The sequence below is a fragment of the Pollachius pollachius genome (genome assembly GCF_949987615.1).
Source record: "Pollachius pollachius genome assembly, chromosome: 9".
NCBI classification, from domain to species: domain Eukaryota; kingdom Metazoa; phylum Chordata; class Actinopteri; order Gadiformes; family Gadidae; genus Pollachius; species Pollachius pollachius.
Window position 1 is genome coordinate 23,964,702 of NC_136942.1, and position 17,819 is coordinate 23,982,520.

Below are 17,819 nucleotides of genomic sequence, written 5' to 3' on the forward strand. Positions count from 1 at the left end.
AGGACCCCCAGGGGCCGAGTCTTCACCGTGGCTTACCTTGAACATCTGAGACTTGGCCCGTCGGGGGGAGGCGGCGAAGGGGCCGTCGACCTCTGACCCGACCGGCCGGACTGTCACCCGCTCGGCAGGCGTGTGAGGCCTCCGCGGGGAGGAGGCGGTCCCTCCGACCCCGGGGGGCGGCAGGTCGGCCGGGGAGGGGGGCACTGAGATGCAGCGCGGGTGGCCGTCCGAAGGCCGGGGGGCGGAGAAGGCGGAGGGCCCGGTGGAGGGAGGCCGGGCGCCGTAGGGGTAGTGGGGCGCGGGCGTGTAGAGGGCCGCGGTGGGGCTGCCATGGCGGTACTGGTGCCGCTGCTGCCACTCGTACAGCTGGTACACGGGCCGCCCGGCCCCCCCAGGCCCGGCCGGCTCCGGGGCCAGCTGGAAGTGGCTGAGGCGGTCCTGGGCGTACTTGTACTCCCCGGTACGGGTAGCGGGAGGGGGGCTGGAGCCAGGGCTCCGGGGCAGGGTCTGGTACCGGACCTCCCTGGAAGAGGAGACGCGGGGCAGGGTGACGGGGACGGGGGCTCTGGAGGGAGAGAGACGTGTGAGTGATGGGGGTCCTCTGGCTCAAGAGCCCAGTCCCTGTACGTCCTCATCAAAACCCTTCTACAACCGGGATGGGCAACCGGCGGCCATCCCCTTCAGTGAGGCCCGCAGATCATTTGAAATTAAATCAATTAAAATAAAGTATACATTTCTGTTTCATTACAGAAAATCCGATAAAGAAAACCGTAGGTTTCCGTCAAGATGAGAAGCAGAGTATCTGTTCAAAGGCAAACCCATGTCTCTTGTTTGCTTAGAAACTATATCAGTCATGAAAGATTTCAACTTACGTTGCCACTATAAATACTAAACTGCACTGAATATAATGCTGGCTGTTGCACTTCATGTTGGGCCACTGTTATTCAGTTTTTTGCCATCATTGAGTGATGATGCATGTGAGCTGTTTCCCTGAAAAGAATGCTTATCACTCATGTGGCTGTTGCTGTTTCTTTTAAAACAAACTTGTATTTTTCGTTTAACAAGAGTAGTTAGAAATCCATTTCAGCACGGAAAATATAAAAATGAATGTATGTTGGTTCACTTCACATACTTAGGCCATGAATCGGAATTAATTTTTAGGTAGTGGCCATCTCCAACATATCTGGGGAAGGACCCCCATCCACCACTACACCCCACATACAAATAACACCATCCAGCTGCCCAGATTCAGACATTTATATACACATACTTTGTTCTTATTTTTTGTTATTGTAGCTTCTCTCATATCCGATTAGTTCAAGTGTGTGATCATGTGGCTCTCTGATGGTGATGAGGAAAAATATTGTCCCTCTTAATCATGAAAGTTGCCCATCCCTATTCTAGAAGGACCAGAGTGGTGAGTAGCAGACAGAAAGAAACCAGAGATGAGCTCTCAAGACGCTCCAGCTTCTCAATGCACCAGAGTCTTTTGAACCACTGTTTAGTGTTGCATTTAAAGAGGAATCAACTCATTAATATATCATCAAAGCATCAGCGTCTTATGAACCACTGTTTAGTGTTGCATTTAAAGAGGAATCAACTCATTAATATATCATCAAAGCACCAGAGTCTTTTGAACCACTGTTTAGTGTTGCAGCCTCTCTTTCTGTGGGATGGTTCTCCATCCCAGTGCCTCTGAATCAGCAGCTGTATTTCTACACTCGTAGCATTAGCACCACATAGCATTTAAAGTTATATTATCATATGCTATCATGTCCCTTATTATTATTATAAGGGACGGGGCTGCTCATCTGGGGTGTGAAGGATAATGAAGTAGGAATAACTATTATTTAATTCAATTTACCCATAATTCCATACATTAAGGGATTAACCCAGAATTCCCCTTAATATCGGGATTATTGTAAACATAAATTGAACTCCTACCAACCAAAATAATCCATTTACTTGTATGACAGTTTACATTATCTAAACCGTCATTATCTATATCTTTACATATATCTACATATCTCTATATATATATATAAATTTAGCACAAAAAGTAAGGAAATTTGTGTTTGGTTGATTATTTCTCTGTGGTAACAATGCTTTTTGGCAATAAATCTTATACCGTTGGAAAGCCTGTATAGTTCCCTTTCAAATGGTGCCCCATTTGTAAGGAACATGCACTTGTGGGATGAGCATCAGATCTGAGTATGTGGGTTGCGCCCATGAAAAATTTGCCAAATCTTCTCTGCCAATGCCAAACAGCTTATTCTGCCATTGACTCGTTTGGTGTTATGGATTGGATGATTAAATTTTGAAGAAACAAGACATATTGGTAATTTAACAATTTATTCATTTCACGAACAGGAGCCTCAGTAGCGTGTGGAAGAACCATACACAGCCACAAAAGCCTGGTACCTCCTCCTCATGCTGGTCACCAGCCTGGTCACACACTGCTGTGGGAGGGCATCCCATTCTTCAACCAGCATTTGTCGCAAGTCAGCCAACGTGGTTGTGTTGGTCACTCTGGCACGAACAGCACGCCCAAGCTGATCCCACAAGTGTTCAATGGGGTTGAGGTCAGGACTGCTAGCAGGCCATTCCATCCTCTCTACTCCCACATTCTGGAGGTAGTCTCTGATAAACCCCGCCCTATGGGGGCCAGAGTTGTCATCTTGGAGGATAGAGTTTGGTCCCAGACTGTGGAGATATGGGATTGCCACTGGTTGCAGAATCTCATCTCTATATCTCTCTGCATTGAGATGCCCTCAGATGATGACAAGCCTTGTTTTTTCCAGTGAGGGAGATGCCACCCCACACCATCACACTGCCTCCACCAAAAGATGTTATTCTATCAGTGCAGCAATCAGCATAGCGTTCTCCGCGTCTCCTCCACACTTTGACCCTATGATCCAACTGCCGTAGGCAGAATCTGGACTCATCACTGAACATAACGTTCCTCCACATGTTCAGGTTCCAGTGCACGTTTTGCCGACAAACGGGCCTGACGGTGAAGGGCAGTCACGGCAGGACTCCTGGCAGCCCTATGAGACCGGGGACTGGCTGAGTGTAGTCTGTTCCGGATTGTCTGGGCAGAGAACCGTCTGCCATATCGTCCTGCAAACCTTGACTGCAAATCTGTAGAAGACAGCCTACGGCACCTAAGTGCTGACAGGGTGATGAAACGGTCTTCTTGGGGTGTCGTCTTCTTGGGACGTCCACTTTGCGGCCTGTGTTTGACATCCCCCGTTATATGGAACTTGGCCTTCAGTTTGGAGAGGGTACTAGGGCTCACTCCAAATAATGACGCAACTTGGTTTTGCGGAACACCAGCTTGAAGTTGCCCTATCGCAAGGGCCCTATCCAGATCAGTCAAACGCGGCATGACGATTCTTGCAGCAGACACTTACTGACTGTAGCTGTACTTACAGTAGTAGGGCCCATGCTCACAGGTGCTGCCAATCAGGTGCCAATCAGGCACCTGATCGGCAGCACCTTGGGGTACCAGAAGCTCAAAACAAGTGCCAATAGCAACAGCAAAATAACCTGTTTGGCAATGGCAGAAAAGATTTGGCAAATTTTTCATGGGCGCAACCCACATACTCAGCGCTGCGGCTCATCCCACAAATGCATGTTCCTTACAAATGGGGCACCATTTGAAAGGGAGCTAAACAGGCTTTCCAACGGTATAAGATTTATTGCCAAAAAGCATTGTTACCACGGAGAAATAATCTACCAAACACACATTTCCTTACTTTTTGTGCCAAGTTTATAAATACATCCATATCCATATATACGTATGTATCCATATCCATATATCTATATTAGGGGTGGTTGAAATTAACACGCTATTTACGCGTTAACACAATCTTATTTTAGCGTGATTAATACAAATTGACGCATTAACGCACACTCTTTTTTCTTTTTCTTTTTTTAATTTGATTTTGAAAAGTTTTGCTCACAGAATATATACATTCACATCAGAAATCATTTTGGTTTTGGTGATTGACTGGGCGGAGCTAAGGCTGCCTATTTAGCAAAGTTAGGAAGCTGACAAACTCAGTTACATTACATTTTGTCTTTAAGAAGGTTGTCTCATATCTATCTGTGGTGAGTCTTGAAGCTAAGAATTATAGTGTTTGGCATTGCAATTGGTTGTTCTAACTTTAACCCTAGTACCTGCAGTGTTGGTTTTTGCTGTGTTGTTGTTGATAGTAAGGTCGTTGAGTGTAGTTTCGGTCACAAGGTGTGAACAATAGGCTTGATTGACTGGGCGGAGCTAAGGCTGCCTGAGCTACCATGTGCATTTAAAGGCTAAGTGTTAGTAGCGTCAGGACCCAGCAAACGAAGACCCGGGAAACAAAGACCAAGGGAGTCTCTCTGTGGGAGTCAAGACCCGGGAAACAAAGACCAAGGGAGTCTCTCTGTGGGAGTCAAGACCCGGGAAACAAAGACCAAGGGAGTCTCTCTGTGGGAGTCAAGACCCGGGAAACAAAGACCAAGGGAGTCTCTCTGTGGGAGTCAAGACCCGGGAAACAAAGACCAAGGGAGTCTCTCTGTGGGAGTCAAGACCCGGGAAACAAAGACCAAGGGAGTCTCTCTGTGGGAGTCCCTCGAGGAAGACCTTAGAGGCCACGGTATAGTAGCTATGTGTCGTACTTCAATTATCGTTAGAATCTCTACTCATAGACGACGCCGCAATAGATCCTCTGCTCGGCGTCGCAACCCATCCAATCTATGCCATTTACCCACCCTCGCCATCACTGACCTTGAAGTGATGGGACGACTCTGGAATTGCCAGTCAGCCGTCAAAAAGGCAGACTCTATTTCGCCCTACGCGTCCCTCAATACCCTCCATTTCCTGGCCCTGACAGAGACCTGGATCACTCCAGAGAACTCTGCCACTCCTGCGGCCCTTTCCACTGTTTACTCTTTCTCACACACCCCTAGACCTTCGGGGCGAGGAGGAGGGACCGGACTCCTCATCTCTCCAATGTGGACCTATCAGGTCCTTCCACTAGAACTCTTGGCCAGATCTGCATTTGAACTCCGTGCTGTCACTGTCACCCTTCCTATTAATCTCTTCATTGTGGTAATCTACCGTCCCCCTGGTCCCCTTCGTGACTTCTATGACGAAATGGATGCCCTTCTCAGCTGCTTTCCTGAAAATGGCACACCACTCGTTATACTTGGCGACTTTAACATCCTGCCAGAGAAGTTGCACTCACCTGAATTAACCAACTTTTTTGCCACCTTTGACTTAACACTATCCCCTTCTCCTCCCACACACAGGGCAGGGAACCAGCTTGACCTGATATTCACAAGGTCCTGTGGCACCTCTGCTCTCTCTGTTACCCCACTCCCTGTGTCTGACCATCATTTTGTTGCTTTTTCTCTCCCCTTAAAGTCCTCTCCCCCCCTCCTTTCTAGTCCCCACATTGTCACCACCCGCCGCAACCTCAAAACTCTCTCTCCCTCTACGTTTGCCTCAACTGTTCTGTCTTCACTACCTTCTATTGAACAATTCTCTCAACTATCCACAGAGGAATCCTCTGACACCCTGCTATCCTCCCTCTCCTCCTCTTTGGACTCCCTCTGTCCCTTCCACTCCAGACCGGCACGATCTTCACCCCCCCCTCCTTGGCTGTCTGAATCTCTGCGGACCCATAGAGCAGAGTTGCGGGCAGCTGAGAGGAAATGGAAGAAATCAGACTGTCCTAATGATCTATCTCACTATCTCCTTCTTCTCTCAGGTTTCACCTCCACTGTGTCAACAGCCAAATCTGCCTTCTACCGGACCAAAATTAACTCCTCCGCCTCAAACCCCAGGAAACTGTTTTCCTTGTTCTCTTCCCTCCTCAACCCTCCCTCCCCTCCTCCTCCCTGCCTCACTGCTGATGACTTTGTTACCTACTTTACCCAGAAAGTAAAGGACATTAGCTCCTCTTTCATCACTGCCACCATCCTCCCTCCCCCTCTGTCTTTACCCAATTCATCCCTCTCACCTCAGACGAGGTCAACAGAATTATAACATCTAACCATGCCACCACCTGCCCCCTTGACACTATCACTTCCTCCCTCCTCCAGGCTGTGTCAAACGACATCCTGCCATTTCTAACCGCACTTATTAACTCCTCCCTCACTTCTGGCATTGTTCCAACGTCTTTCAAGACTGCCAGAATAAAGCCTCTTCTCAAAAAACCAACGCTTGATACCACTGACATCCAGAATCAGTTCATCTCGACTCTGCATAGAAACCAATGCACAGCCACTATTGAATGTTGTACGTCCTGGCACTTGTACATTGCACTTATTCAAGGTACTTAATTGTGTAGCATCTACAGTAGCTGCTATCGCTGCTTTACACGGGGAATGGGTTAGCCTAGCGATTGTAATACTTGCACTTGGTTCTATGAACATCTTTACTGTACCGACAGCGATATATTGTTTCACTTCTTATGACAAATGTACTTATTGTAACAAATGCACTTATTGTAAGTCGCTTTGGATAAAAGCGTCTGCTAAATGCCCTAAATGTAAATGTAAATGTAATGGTTTTAGTTCCACTGACTTAACATTCAATTTCACTTGCATTAAGTGACTGCCTGATTACAATTGCAGTAAGCCAACAAGGGCCCATCTCACAGAAAGCAGATGAACCAGACACTGGCTCCTATAATCTAGAGTCTCCTAGATTATAGGAGACTCAAACATCAAGGACATAACCGGTAAGAAGATCAAAACATGCTACTTCCCAGATGTGATGGTTAGTGATATCAACCAGAAACTAGCCACAATTATATTGGAAAACCCCAAAATTTCACAGGTTATTGTGCATGCAGGACTTCAAAGAGAACAGTCAGAACTTCTGAAGAGGGATTACACTGATCTATTGGATACACTGGACAAAATACACATTAAGTCATTCATCAGTGGACCCATACCAGTAGTTGACAGGGGAATAAACAGATTCAGTTGTCTACTTGCACTGAATACATGGCTTTCCAGAGTCTGCAATGAAAGAGGAAGGGGCTTTATTGACAATTTCAACTTTTTCTGGGGGCGCAAATATCTTTTCAGAGCAGATGGCCTACACCCAAACAGGCTCAAAACTGTTAACGGACAATCTTCTCTTCTCGCTCTCCCACAAACCTCCATGGCCTGAGGCACAGGCCACAGTCAGAGCTCAGGTTGAGAAGAAGCGAGACTACAGCCTCCCCCACACATCTACTCTGCCACTATCTGACTCACAGATAGCAGACAGACCACAGACCTTGAAGAGAGACAACAGCCCGCCCGACGCCATGGACACGTGCCTTCCCCCATCGCTGATGCTGGCTTGGCGAGGAACAGCCCCCCCTCTCCTCTGCACTCCCCCATCGACGATGACCTCCAGCCTCATCTCTCCCATAGCCTCAACAACAACTCCAGCTCCACTGTCTCCTCCCTTTGCGATTTTCCAGCTGAATTTAAGAACCTGGAAAATGTCGGCATCAAACTTGCATCTGTGATAACACCCAAGCAGAGGGCGCCCCCCCCCCCCTGTACCCTGTACTGATAGTAGTCCTGAGTATTGCTGAGACAAGACAAAAAAGGGTTCAGCCGTAGACACATTATAAAGGAAGTTTTGCATAATCTGCTGAACCCAAGGTTGCCTACGTCAAAACATGGCAACTTTTGCATTCCTGATGTTACCACTAAGAGAGTAAACAAAGGGAAACTTAGACACACTGCGAACCTCACAAATCTCATACCTATTGCCTCCAAACCAAAAACAACCTTAAAGCCTATCAGCCATAGGATGGGATACTTAATGGTAGGTCTCTTAATAATAAATATTTTTTAGTTAAGGATTTTACTACCACTTCTAAACTGGATTTTATGTTTTTAACTGAAACATGGCTGGAACAAAATAACAGTGCAACCGTTCTGATAGAGACAGCTCCTCCCAACTATAACTTTTTTGATGCATGTAGATCTGGAAAAAGAGGTGGAGGGGTTGCTGCTATATTTAATGTTTTTCAGGGAAAACAGATGTTATTTGGTGATTTTCCATCATTCAAATACCTTTGTGCTGTATTGAAATGCTCCCCCAGAATTCTCCTATTAATTATTTACAGGCCACCCACATACTCAGACAGAATTATTGTCTAGCATCTGCATAGACTTTGACTGTCTAGTTATAACTGGTGACTTCAATTTTGTGTGCAAAAAAACTTTTGACCATTTTGGACACATTTGAACTGTCTCAACATGTGAAAGAGGCTACTCATTGTAAGGGGCACACTAGACCTGGTTATCACAAAGGGCCTCAATGTTTCTGATCTCTCTGTGACTGATCCTTCACTGTCTGACCACAACAAAACTTCATATTCACCATGACATCTATAAAGAGAGACTTCATGCCTACAATTTAGACTTAAAAAGTGCTAGAGAAACATTTTTCTCCAATATCATTAAAACCAATACTAATAATGCCAAAACCCTATTTGCAACTGTTGACCGACTGACCAACCCCCCAACACAAATTCCACCTGATCTCCATTCCACGCAGAAATGCAATGAGTTTGCAGCATTTTACACTGATAAAATTTAAGGCATCAGACGGGCCATCAATATCTCCACTTCAAACAAAAATGTTGGACTACCACCCTGTTCAGGCAAAAGTAACGTGGCAATGATGACATGCTTTAATGTCATAGACTCTAAAACTCTTGTTGAAACAGTGACACAACTAAAGCCATCCACCTGTTGCATTAATACTTTACCTACCAACCTCTTTAAGAATGTTTTTGACTGCCTAGCAATAGACATAATGCAAATAGTTAACAACTCTCTCCAATCAGGCAATTTCCCAAAAGCCTTGAAAACTGCAGTTATTAAACCCCTTTTAAAAAAGCAGAGCCTAGATGCCTCTATTATTAACAACTACAGACCAATATCAAATCTACCCTTCATAAGTAAAATCATTGAGAAAGTTGTCCTCCGGCAACTTAATCACTTCTTGGCATCAACTGGTTGCTATGACACCTTCCAATCAGGATTTCGACCACTGCACAGCACTGAGACCGCCCTTATTAAAGTTGTAAACGACATCCGTCTTAACACAGACTCCGGCAAAACCTCAAAACTAATGCTACTAGACCTCAGTGCTGCATTCAACACTGTAGACCATACAATACTTTTTGACGGGTTAGAAAACTGGGTGGGGCTTTCAGGCACAGTCTTAAATTGGTTTAGGTCCTACCTAGAAAATAGAAACTACTTTGTTTCCATTGACGACTTTGTATCAGAATCAACAAACGTGACATGTGGAGTCCCACAAGGTTCGATCTTAGGACCCTCTTTATTCAACATCTACATGCTCCTACTAGGGCAAATCATGCAAAATAACAATATTGACCATCATTACTATGCCGATGACATCAAATCTATGTATCGCTATCACCACATGACTATCGGCCCATAGATCTGGTGTTCCATTGAATTGAGCAAGTCAAAGTCTGGATGTGCCGAAATTTCCTTCAACCAAATGAGGACAAAAACGAGATAATTGTATTTGGTACTAAAACGGAAAGGCTTAAAATAACCCAACACCTTCACTCTCTGTTCCTGAAAACCTTAATCAAAGCCAGAATATAGGGGTTATCATGGATTCAGATTTACATTTCGACAGCCCCATCAAATCAGTTACAAAATCTGCATATTATCACCTTCAAAATGTAGCAAGGACTCATGTCCACCGAAGACTTACAAAAACTTGTAAAATGCCTTTATCACTAGTAACCTTGATTACTGCAATGGTCTTCAGCTTGTACAGAATGCTGAGTTCTAACAAAGACCAACAAATTTGAACATATTCCACCAATTCTTAAATCGTTACATTGGCTTCCTGTAGGTCAGAGAATTGATTTTAAAATCATGTTGCTAACCTATAAATCCATTCATGGTTTAGGGCCAAAATATTTAACAGATATGATTCCACTACATAAGCCTTCTAGACCACTAAGATCTACTGAGACCAATCTGTTAATTATCCCCAGATTAAACACGAAACATGGGAAAGCAGGATTTAGTTCTTATGCAACAAATATCTGGAATAAACTCCCTGAGGATTTAACACTTGCCCCAACTCTGAGCACCTTTAAAACAAGACTGAAGACTTTCATGTTTGCTTTAGCTTTCTGCTAAATCTTAAATACATAGCATGTATTTGCTTTAAAATGCTTTAAAATGCCTTTTTAACTTTGCCTTTATTTTCTATTTTTACCAGAAAGATACATGATCTGAGATAGGTCAGGTTGGAGCCCCGACGTGGGTACCAGAGAGACTGTTGATCTGATCTTAAACACATTGCACTTTCTAAAATGCTTTATTAACTTTGCCTTTATTTTCTATCTATTTTACTCATTTTTTGCATATGTATTCTTTTCTATTATTTTATTTTATTTTATTGTATGACAATGTTTATATGTGAAGCACTTTGAGTCTGCCTTGAGTATGAAAAGTGCTATATAAATAAAGTTGCCTTGCCTTACCTTGCCTAAGGGACAGCCTGTTTACAATTCCCAAATCTTTGGTGTTCCGTAAATTTTTTACTCAAAATATATACACATATATATATATATATATATATATATACACATATATATACATATATATATATATATATATATATATATACATATATATATATATATATATATATATATATATATATATATATATATATACACATATATATACATATATACACATATATATATATAGATATCAACACTTGAACGTAACCTATGGCAATTATAAGTGCAGTGTGCATGTGACCTACCCTTTGACCTCTGCCCTCTGCACTTGGACCCACTGTTCGACCTGCTCCAGGACGCTGCTCCTGCCGTCCCCCCGGTAGTGCTCCCTGTGGGGGGGCTCCCTGTGGGGGGGCTCCCTGTGGGGGGGCTCCCTGTGGGCGGGCTCTGGGCCGGGTGGTGAAGGGTTCCTCTGGTAGGTCCCTGCCCCGATGCCGTTTGGCTCCAGGATGGGGCTGGGTGTGGTGCAGGCGCTCAGCCCGTTGTGGGCGCAGGGCTCGGGCAGTGCGGAGGGGGCCCGTGACGGGGCCCTAGAGCCCGGGGCCGACGGGGGGCCAGCGTCTGTCAGGGGGGAGAAGTGGGAGGAGGAGGAGGCGGCGAGATTGGACACGAGGGAGGAGTGAGTGTCCATTTCCATGGGGATGGGGGCGGGGTCTCGGAGGAGGGTCCCGGTGTGGTCCGAGGGCCCGGGGCGGATGGGCTCCAGGAGGACTTGGAGGGCCCGGTGGGTCTCCTGGCGGTCGGAGGTCTCAGCGGGATGGGGGTCCAGGGAGAGGAGGTTCTCTTTGGGCCTGCAGAGAGAGGGGTGAGCAACACAAGGCTTCAACACCCTGCAGTCCAGGTCAAGTACTTCCCATGTTGATCCTCTAATCGGCCTCTGTTCTTCAACCATCGATAATCCTTTCTACAACCCTGCCAGATTTCTGACCTCACATAACCCTTGCATTAGCCCTGATTTCATGGACTTCCGTAAAACTGTTGAAAAGCTAAATAAGAAAGGTGATGCAGAGCTGTCAATGATGGAGCAGGTGGATTGCGTTTCTCCATCTCTTCAGACTGTCCTTCCAACCACACATAAAGATTGTCTCGAGCTCTGCTGTAACTCAGCTTCAGAAGGTCAGAGCGCTAAATGAACGGATGCACTCATATTGTTGTGTTGTGAGAAATACCCACAACACGTCTATATCCATCACCCCAGGTTTACCCGAGTTCATTCCATCCTTATACCCCAGCATGACCCTAGATATACCCCAGTATTATAAGGCACTAACGTTCCAGTTCACCCCACCACACCTACGTTTTCAGGCCCTTTGAGGAAGCATGTAACCAGGCACACTTCATTACAAATGTAAAATAATAAGTGACCAAGATATTAACTTGGAAAAACAGCATCTCAGCGGTCCAAGAGAGAATCTTGGACTCAACGTGTTCCTTTGACCTTGTTAGCGTCAGTGTTTGGTGACTGGTAACACAGCTTAATGCCCCAGGGCTGCAGTAGACCAACACTTGTGAACTCCTGAATGTGCTGACTTATGGGAATTATATATTTGATGATATCTTTTTTCCTGATTCAAAACGTATTCCCTTATTCTGAAGGATTATTTACGAAGTGCCTACTGACCCCAAGCCACGAGCAAACGTAGTAATACCTCCTCCAGGGGACATTGATACTATATAAACTAGGATGGAGAGCAGACGTAGTAATACCTCGTCCAGGGGACATTGATACTATATAAACTAGGATGGAGAGCAGATGTAGTAATACCTCCTCCAGGGGACATTGATACTATATAAACTAGGGTGGAGAGCAGACGACGCTCCGGGGTAGAACAGGAGGGCTCAGCAGACCACCTCCTTTGACCTCTGACCTTCACCTGGGGGCCTCAGACCAGACTTTCTGTAGTGTGCCCGTGAACATATCTCAGTGGGTGTAATGCGTGTGTGCTCGTGAGCGTGCACGTGTCTGGGTGATGCGTGTGTGCTGCGGGGTCTGTCACCTGACCACTGCCTTGTTCTTCATCTGTGCCGCCTGGTTCATGGCCCGCAGCCAGCCGCTCTGGTCCTCCTGCGTGTCGGCGCTGAAGTAGTATGTCCGCATGCCCCCGTGCTCTGCCTGCGAGCCAATCACAGACCTGGGCTTTTGAGCATATACACGCATGCCTGTGTGGCCGGCCTATGGACAGAGAGCAGAGGGGGGGGGTTGATATGAGACCACGTCCAGTTGCAAGGTATCGGTTACAAGAAGCTTTGCTCAGAACCGTACCCAAGACGGAAAGGCGAACGAGTTCATGCCAAGCAGCAGGAGACCACAAGGGCCGTCGGCGAATAAAGAGCGGCGATGAAAGGAGCCAGCCAATAGAAATACAGGAAGAAGAACAACAGCCAATCACAGTCAGAGCACAAAAAAAGAAGACTTTGCAAGAAGCCTTTCTATATGGTTTCTAAAAGCAAGCTACTGAATAAAGTATTAACCAGAGTGCAACCATTTCTAAATGTCAAAATGAATCAATAAAAAAATAATTGTGCATTTCCCTTATTTTTCACCTCTTTGACCACATTCTCATGTATTTTCTTTACTTTGATAGAGACCCAGAGATAATACCGAACCAGTGGTCTTAGATGAAAATATAAATGCATAAATGTTAGACACATAAAACTGAAAAGGGAACGGTTGACGATTCCACTGATATCTTCAGGCAACTTGGATACTAAACCGGTTGTTTAAGAGCAGGAAAACTAACAAACTGATAATGTTTTGTTGCATTACAATTAATCACCCACCCACTCCGTTAAGAGAAAACAACAACCTCGTAATACAATCACAAGCCTTCCTTTGCTATTCTTTCAAAGAAATCAGTGGCCAAGGTGAACTACTGGAGTTCTGGGCTGTACCATCATTGGTATATTCCGGGGGGTTTCATTTACCACCAAATCCAATTCTGTGCCAAAAGAAGTTTGATCCAGAGACATGCAACATTAGTTTTTGGTTAATCAAACTCCAATGATCACAGTCTATATTATTGTCTTGGGGAGAAAATGAGAAGGACAAAGAGCTTGGCTTTTCTTTTTCTTACATCCTAAATCTGCAAGGACAAGGAGACTGTGATGAGCTAATAAAGACATCTAAAGAAGGGGGGGGGGGGGCGTCTACTGTTGGACAATATGTTGTTACCTGCTTGCTTCTTTATCGCATTTCAATCCCATTTTAATCAGCAGGCAATGGCAAAAAGCACACAAAACAGCAGGCGTAGGGAAATGTACAATGATCACAAAAACCCTCAGGCCGGCTGGCAGTAATGTCCTCTGACGAGACACACACAGCGCACAACAACAGAACACACACAAATGATCCTAAGACAATGTGAGGCGCACAATGAAATGTGGACACAGTGAGATGTATACATGTAGTAGTATATGATGTAATCATCTGTCCTATGTTTGTGTAGCTCTCTGCTTCAGTCTCAACTACATGGAGCTCTCTGCTAAAGTCTCAACTACATATAGCTCTCTGCTTCAGTCTCAACTACATATAGCTCTCTGCTTCTACAGTCTCAACTACATGGAGCTCTCTGCTTCAGTCTCAACTACATGGAGCTCTCTGCTAAAGTCTAAACTACATGTAGCTCTCTGCTTCAGTCTCAACTACATGGAGCTCTCTGCTTCAGTCTCAACTACATGTAGCTCTCTGCTTCAGTCTCAACTACATGGAGCTCTCTGCTAAAGTCTCAACTACATGTAGCTCTCTGCTTCAGTCTCAACTACATATAGCTCTCTGCTTCAGTCTCAACTACATGGAGCTCTCTGCTAAAGTCTCAACTACATGTAGCTCTCTGCTTCAGTCTCAACTACATGCAGCTCTCTGCTTCTACAGTCTCAACTACATGTAGCTCTGTATATGTGTATGTTTTATGAGGTGAGTATGCAGCGCTCAACTAGTGTTCTTCTGTCAATAGCATCCAGCTGCAGCACCGGAGCCGGACACTGTGGTGCGGCAGCAGCACTGTGGTGTGGCAACAGCACTGTGGTGTGTCAACGGCACTGTGATGTGGCAGGTCGGGTTTTTTCGGCGATATATATATATATATATATATACTGTATATATAAATATATATAGATATATAGATAGATAGATCTTCTCCAACGTATACCATTACATCAAACAGGTTCTCCATCACACAGCGATTAGTACATTGAAAGATACAACCCGACCTGCCACATCACAGTGCTGTTGCCACATCACAGTGCTGTTGCCACATCACAGTGCTGCTGCCACACAACAGCGTCCGGCTCCGGGGCTGCAGCTGGACGCTACTCTCTTCTTTGGTTTTATTCTTTCTTTATTATTTTCTACACATTTTGGGACCCTACTCCTTCCAATTTCTCAGCTAGAGACTCAAATCCACTTCTCAAATGTACATATTAGCTTGGAATAGCGCGCTACTACTTTGCGATACTATTTTCTGACTAAAATAATGAATCATTTTTTAAATATCCAGCTTTTAAAACCTTACATTTTATAATGGAAATAAATGGGAGGAGACCATTCTCTGACAACTACTTCAGACTTCCCAACTTGGTAAATTTCTCAGCATTAACAACTTTGTCAAACATATAACAATTCAACACAGGTCACTACAAGTGATGACACACACACACTCACACACACACACACACACACACACACACACACACACACACACACACACACACACACACCTCTATTTAAAGGCTCATTGTGTATTCCAAGATTAAGTCTGTAGCCTCAAACTAGCAACCAGATTCTTAGTATCCTTAAGTAATAATTTAAAAAGGTGGTATTGTATCCTAATTTAAGTAAGAAACAGAGACACGGAGAGAGAGAACAAGAAGCACCGGGCCCCAAAGGGAGGGAAGAGGAAAGGTGAACACAGCAGAGGAGGAAGGGGCGGGATGAAGAGCAGGAAGCACCAAAACCAACCAGGACATTCATTTAAAGACGGCTGTCCGGACATGCAGGGGAGCAGTATGTTCCTGGTACACAGCCCAGGCAGGAAGCAGCAAACAGGAAGTACCTATGGGTTTATCAGGGGGCCGGACCAATCCACACACTCACGGGACAGCCGGCCAATGGAACAAGAGAAGTGTGTGTGTGTGAGACGAGGAGATTTTCATCACAAATGTATCAAATTGACATCAACATGAACAGAATAAGAGTAGTTGTGTGGTATTCTACGGAACAAACCATAACCTTAATTACCGTATTGTACTGTTTTAAGGTAGGAAGCTTAGCTATAGAATTTCACACAGATTAACAGTACATTTTCAACCTAGAACATTAAAAAAAATCTTGTCCCATTTAAGAGGTGACCTTTCATATTTGACTCTGAATATAGCGATACTCATTGGAAGTCCCCAGTCTGAAGTGAACACCACCATAATAGGTGATAAGTATCTTCAAAAACTTTTTTTATACAAAGGCAGCATTTTAATCCTTAATCCTTTTGGTAAGTGACACATTACATAATCTTCACTTCAAGCATACTAAATATTTCTGTTAGATGAGACAAAACTGCCAAAAGCATTCATAACCCAATTTGCTAGTTTCTGTCGTACACTATGATTACCGCATGGCAACACAACTATCTTATATTCTCATATTAGAACTCCAGAATAAAGAGAGAGAGAGAGAGAGAGAGAGAGAGAGAGAGAGAGAGAGAGAGAGAGAGAAAGAGAGAGGCAGAGAGAGAGAGAGAGAGAGATTGAGAGAGAGAAAAAGACAGAGAGAGAGAGAGAGAGAGAGGCAGAGAGAGAGAGAGAATGATACGTTACCTTAAAGGCAAACTTGCGGTTGATGTGGTCCTCTGGTCCAATGTGACTGATTACGTAACTTGGCAACGGAATACTGCCCAGCACAGACTCCTCTCGGCTGTCTGGAGTAGGACGAGGGACATAACCCGACAGAGGCAGAGGGGGAGAGAGAACGATATGGTGGGATGTGTAACTCAACAATGAAAGGTTCAGCAGAGGAGAGCACATAAAGATAAGACATGGAATGGGAGGAACAACAGTCAATATCACTTGTCAACTTGAGACTTTGGCCGCACAAACTCCCCCGCCCAGCGCTACTATAAATAAAGGTGGTGCCAGGGATCTAAATGTCCACTGTGGCATCCTGGCCAGCTTATCAGCTCTCCATGGTGAAGTCATCATACACACACACACACACACACACACACACACAGAGACAGACAGACAGACAGACAGACAGACAGACAGACAGACAGACAGACAGACAGACAGACAGACACACACATGCACACACACACACACACGACAGAGCTGGGCAGAACACACATATGCCAACCAGTGGGGTTCCTATCTTAATTATTTCCCACCTCTATAAATAAGACGTACCAGTGCCCAGGGGATTGGTTTTCCACTGGACATTGCGACAGCCTGCTAGAATGTGTGTGTGTGTGTGTGTGTGTGTGTGTTCTGTGTGTGTGTGTGCACTAGAGGCAGAATGGAATCGTTGCACTAGGAATGTGTTTCCTCTTTGGAGCAGACATTTCTCCATAGAGGAAGCTCTACCGAAGGCTCTACTGAAGGCTCTACCGAAGGCTCTACTGAAGGCTCTACTAAAGGCTCTACCGAACGCTCTACTGAAGGCTCTACCGAAGGCTCTACTGAAGGCTCTACCGAAGGCTCTAACGAAGGCTCTACCAAACGCTCTACTGAAGACTACTGAAGGCTCTACTGAACGCTCTACTGAAGGCTCTACCGAACGCTCTACCGAAGGCTCTACCGAAGGCTCTACTGAAGGCTCCACTGAAGGCTCTACTGAAGGCTCTACTGAACGCTCTACTGAACTCAGGGTTGTCAGAGCATGAGCTGGTCAGCAGAGCAAGTCAGCGGAGTGACCTTTCCCAAAATGACTTGCCTCGGAGTCCAGGGGCCCCTCTCACAGGGGCCCAGTGGCCCATCTCACAGGGGCCCATCTCACAGGGGCCCCTCTCACTGGGGCCCAGTCAGTGGCCCCGCTCACAGGGGCCCCTCTCACAGGGGCCCAGTCAGTGACCCCTCTCACAGGGGCCCAGTGGCACCTCTCACAGGGGCCCGGTGGCCCATCTCACAGGTGCCCATCTCACAGGGGCCCCTCTAACAGGGGCCCAGTGGCCCATCTCACAGGTGCCCATCTCACAGGGGCCCCTCTCACAGGGGCCCAGTGGCCCATCTCACAGGGGCCCCTCTCAC

The 17,819-nt window shown here is 45.6% G+C and overlaps 1 protein-coding gene across 5 annotated transcripts in view; it reads right to left on the reverse strand.

The window, feature by feature from the left end:
* LOC307081036 (pleckstrin homology domain-containing family A member 7-like) overlaps nt 1-17,819 on the reverse strand; it is a 134,289-nt gene that overhangs the window by 35,988 nt on the left and 80,482 nt on the right. For 4 of the 5 annotated variants that reach the window (XM_079744051.1, XM_079744049.1, XM_079744048.1 and 1 more), the window contains 4 exons: nt 16,395-16,495; nt 12,584-12,699; nt 10,832-11,377; nt 37-565 (listed from right to left, as the gene is read on the reverse strand). In XM_079744051.1, the coding sequence (XP_079600177.1) occupies nt 37-565; nt 10,832-11,377; nt 12,584-12,699; nt 16,395-16,495 (1,292 nt within the window). Of the gene's footprint in view, nt 1-36; nt 566-10,831; nt 11,378-12,583; nt 12,760-15,637; nt 16,217-16,394; nt 16,496-17,819 lie in introns of those variants that run through there. The other variant, XM_079744052.1, reaches the window with a different exon arrangement.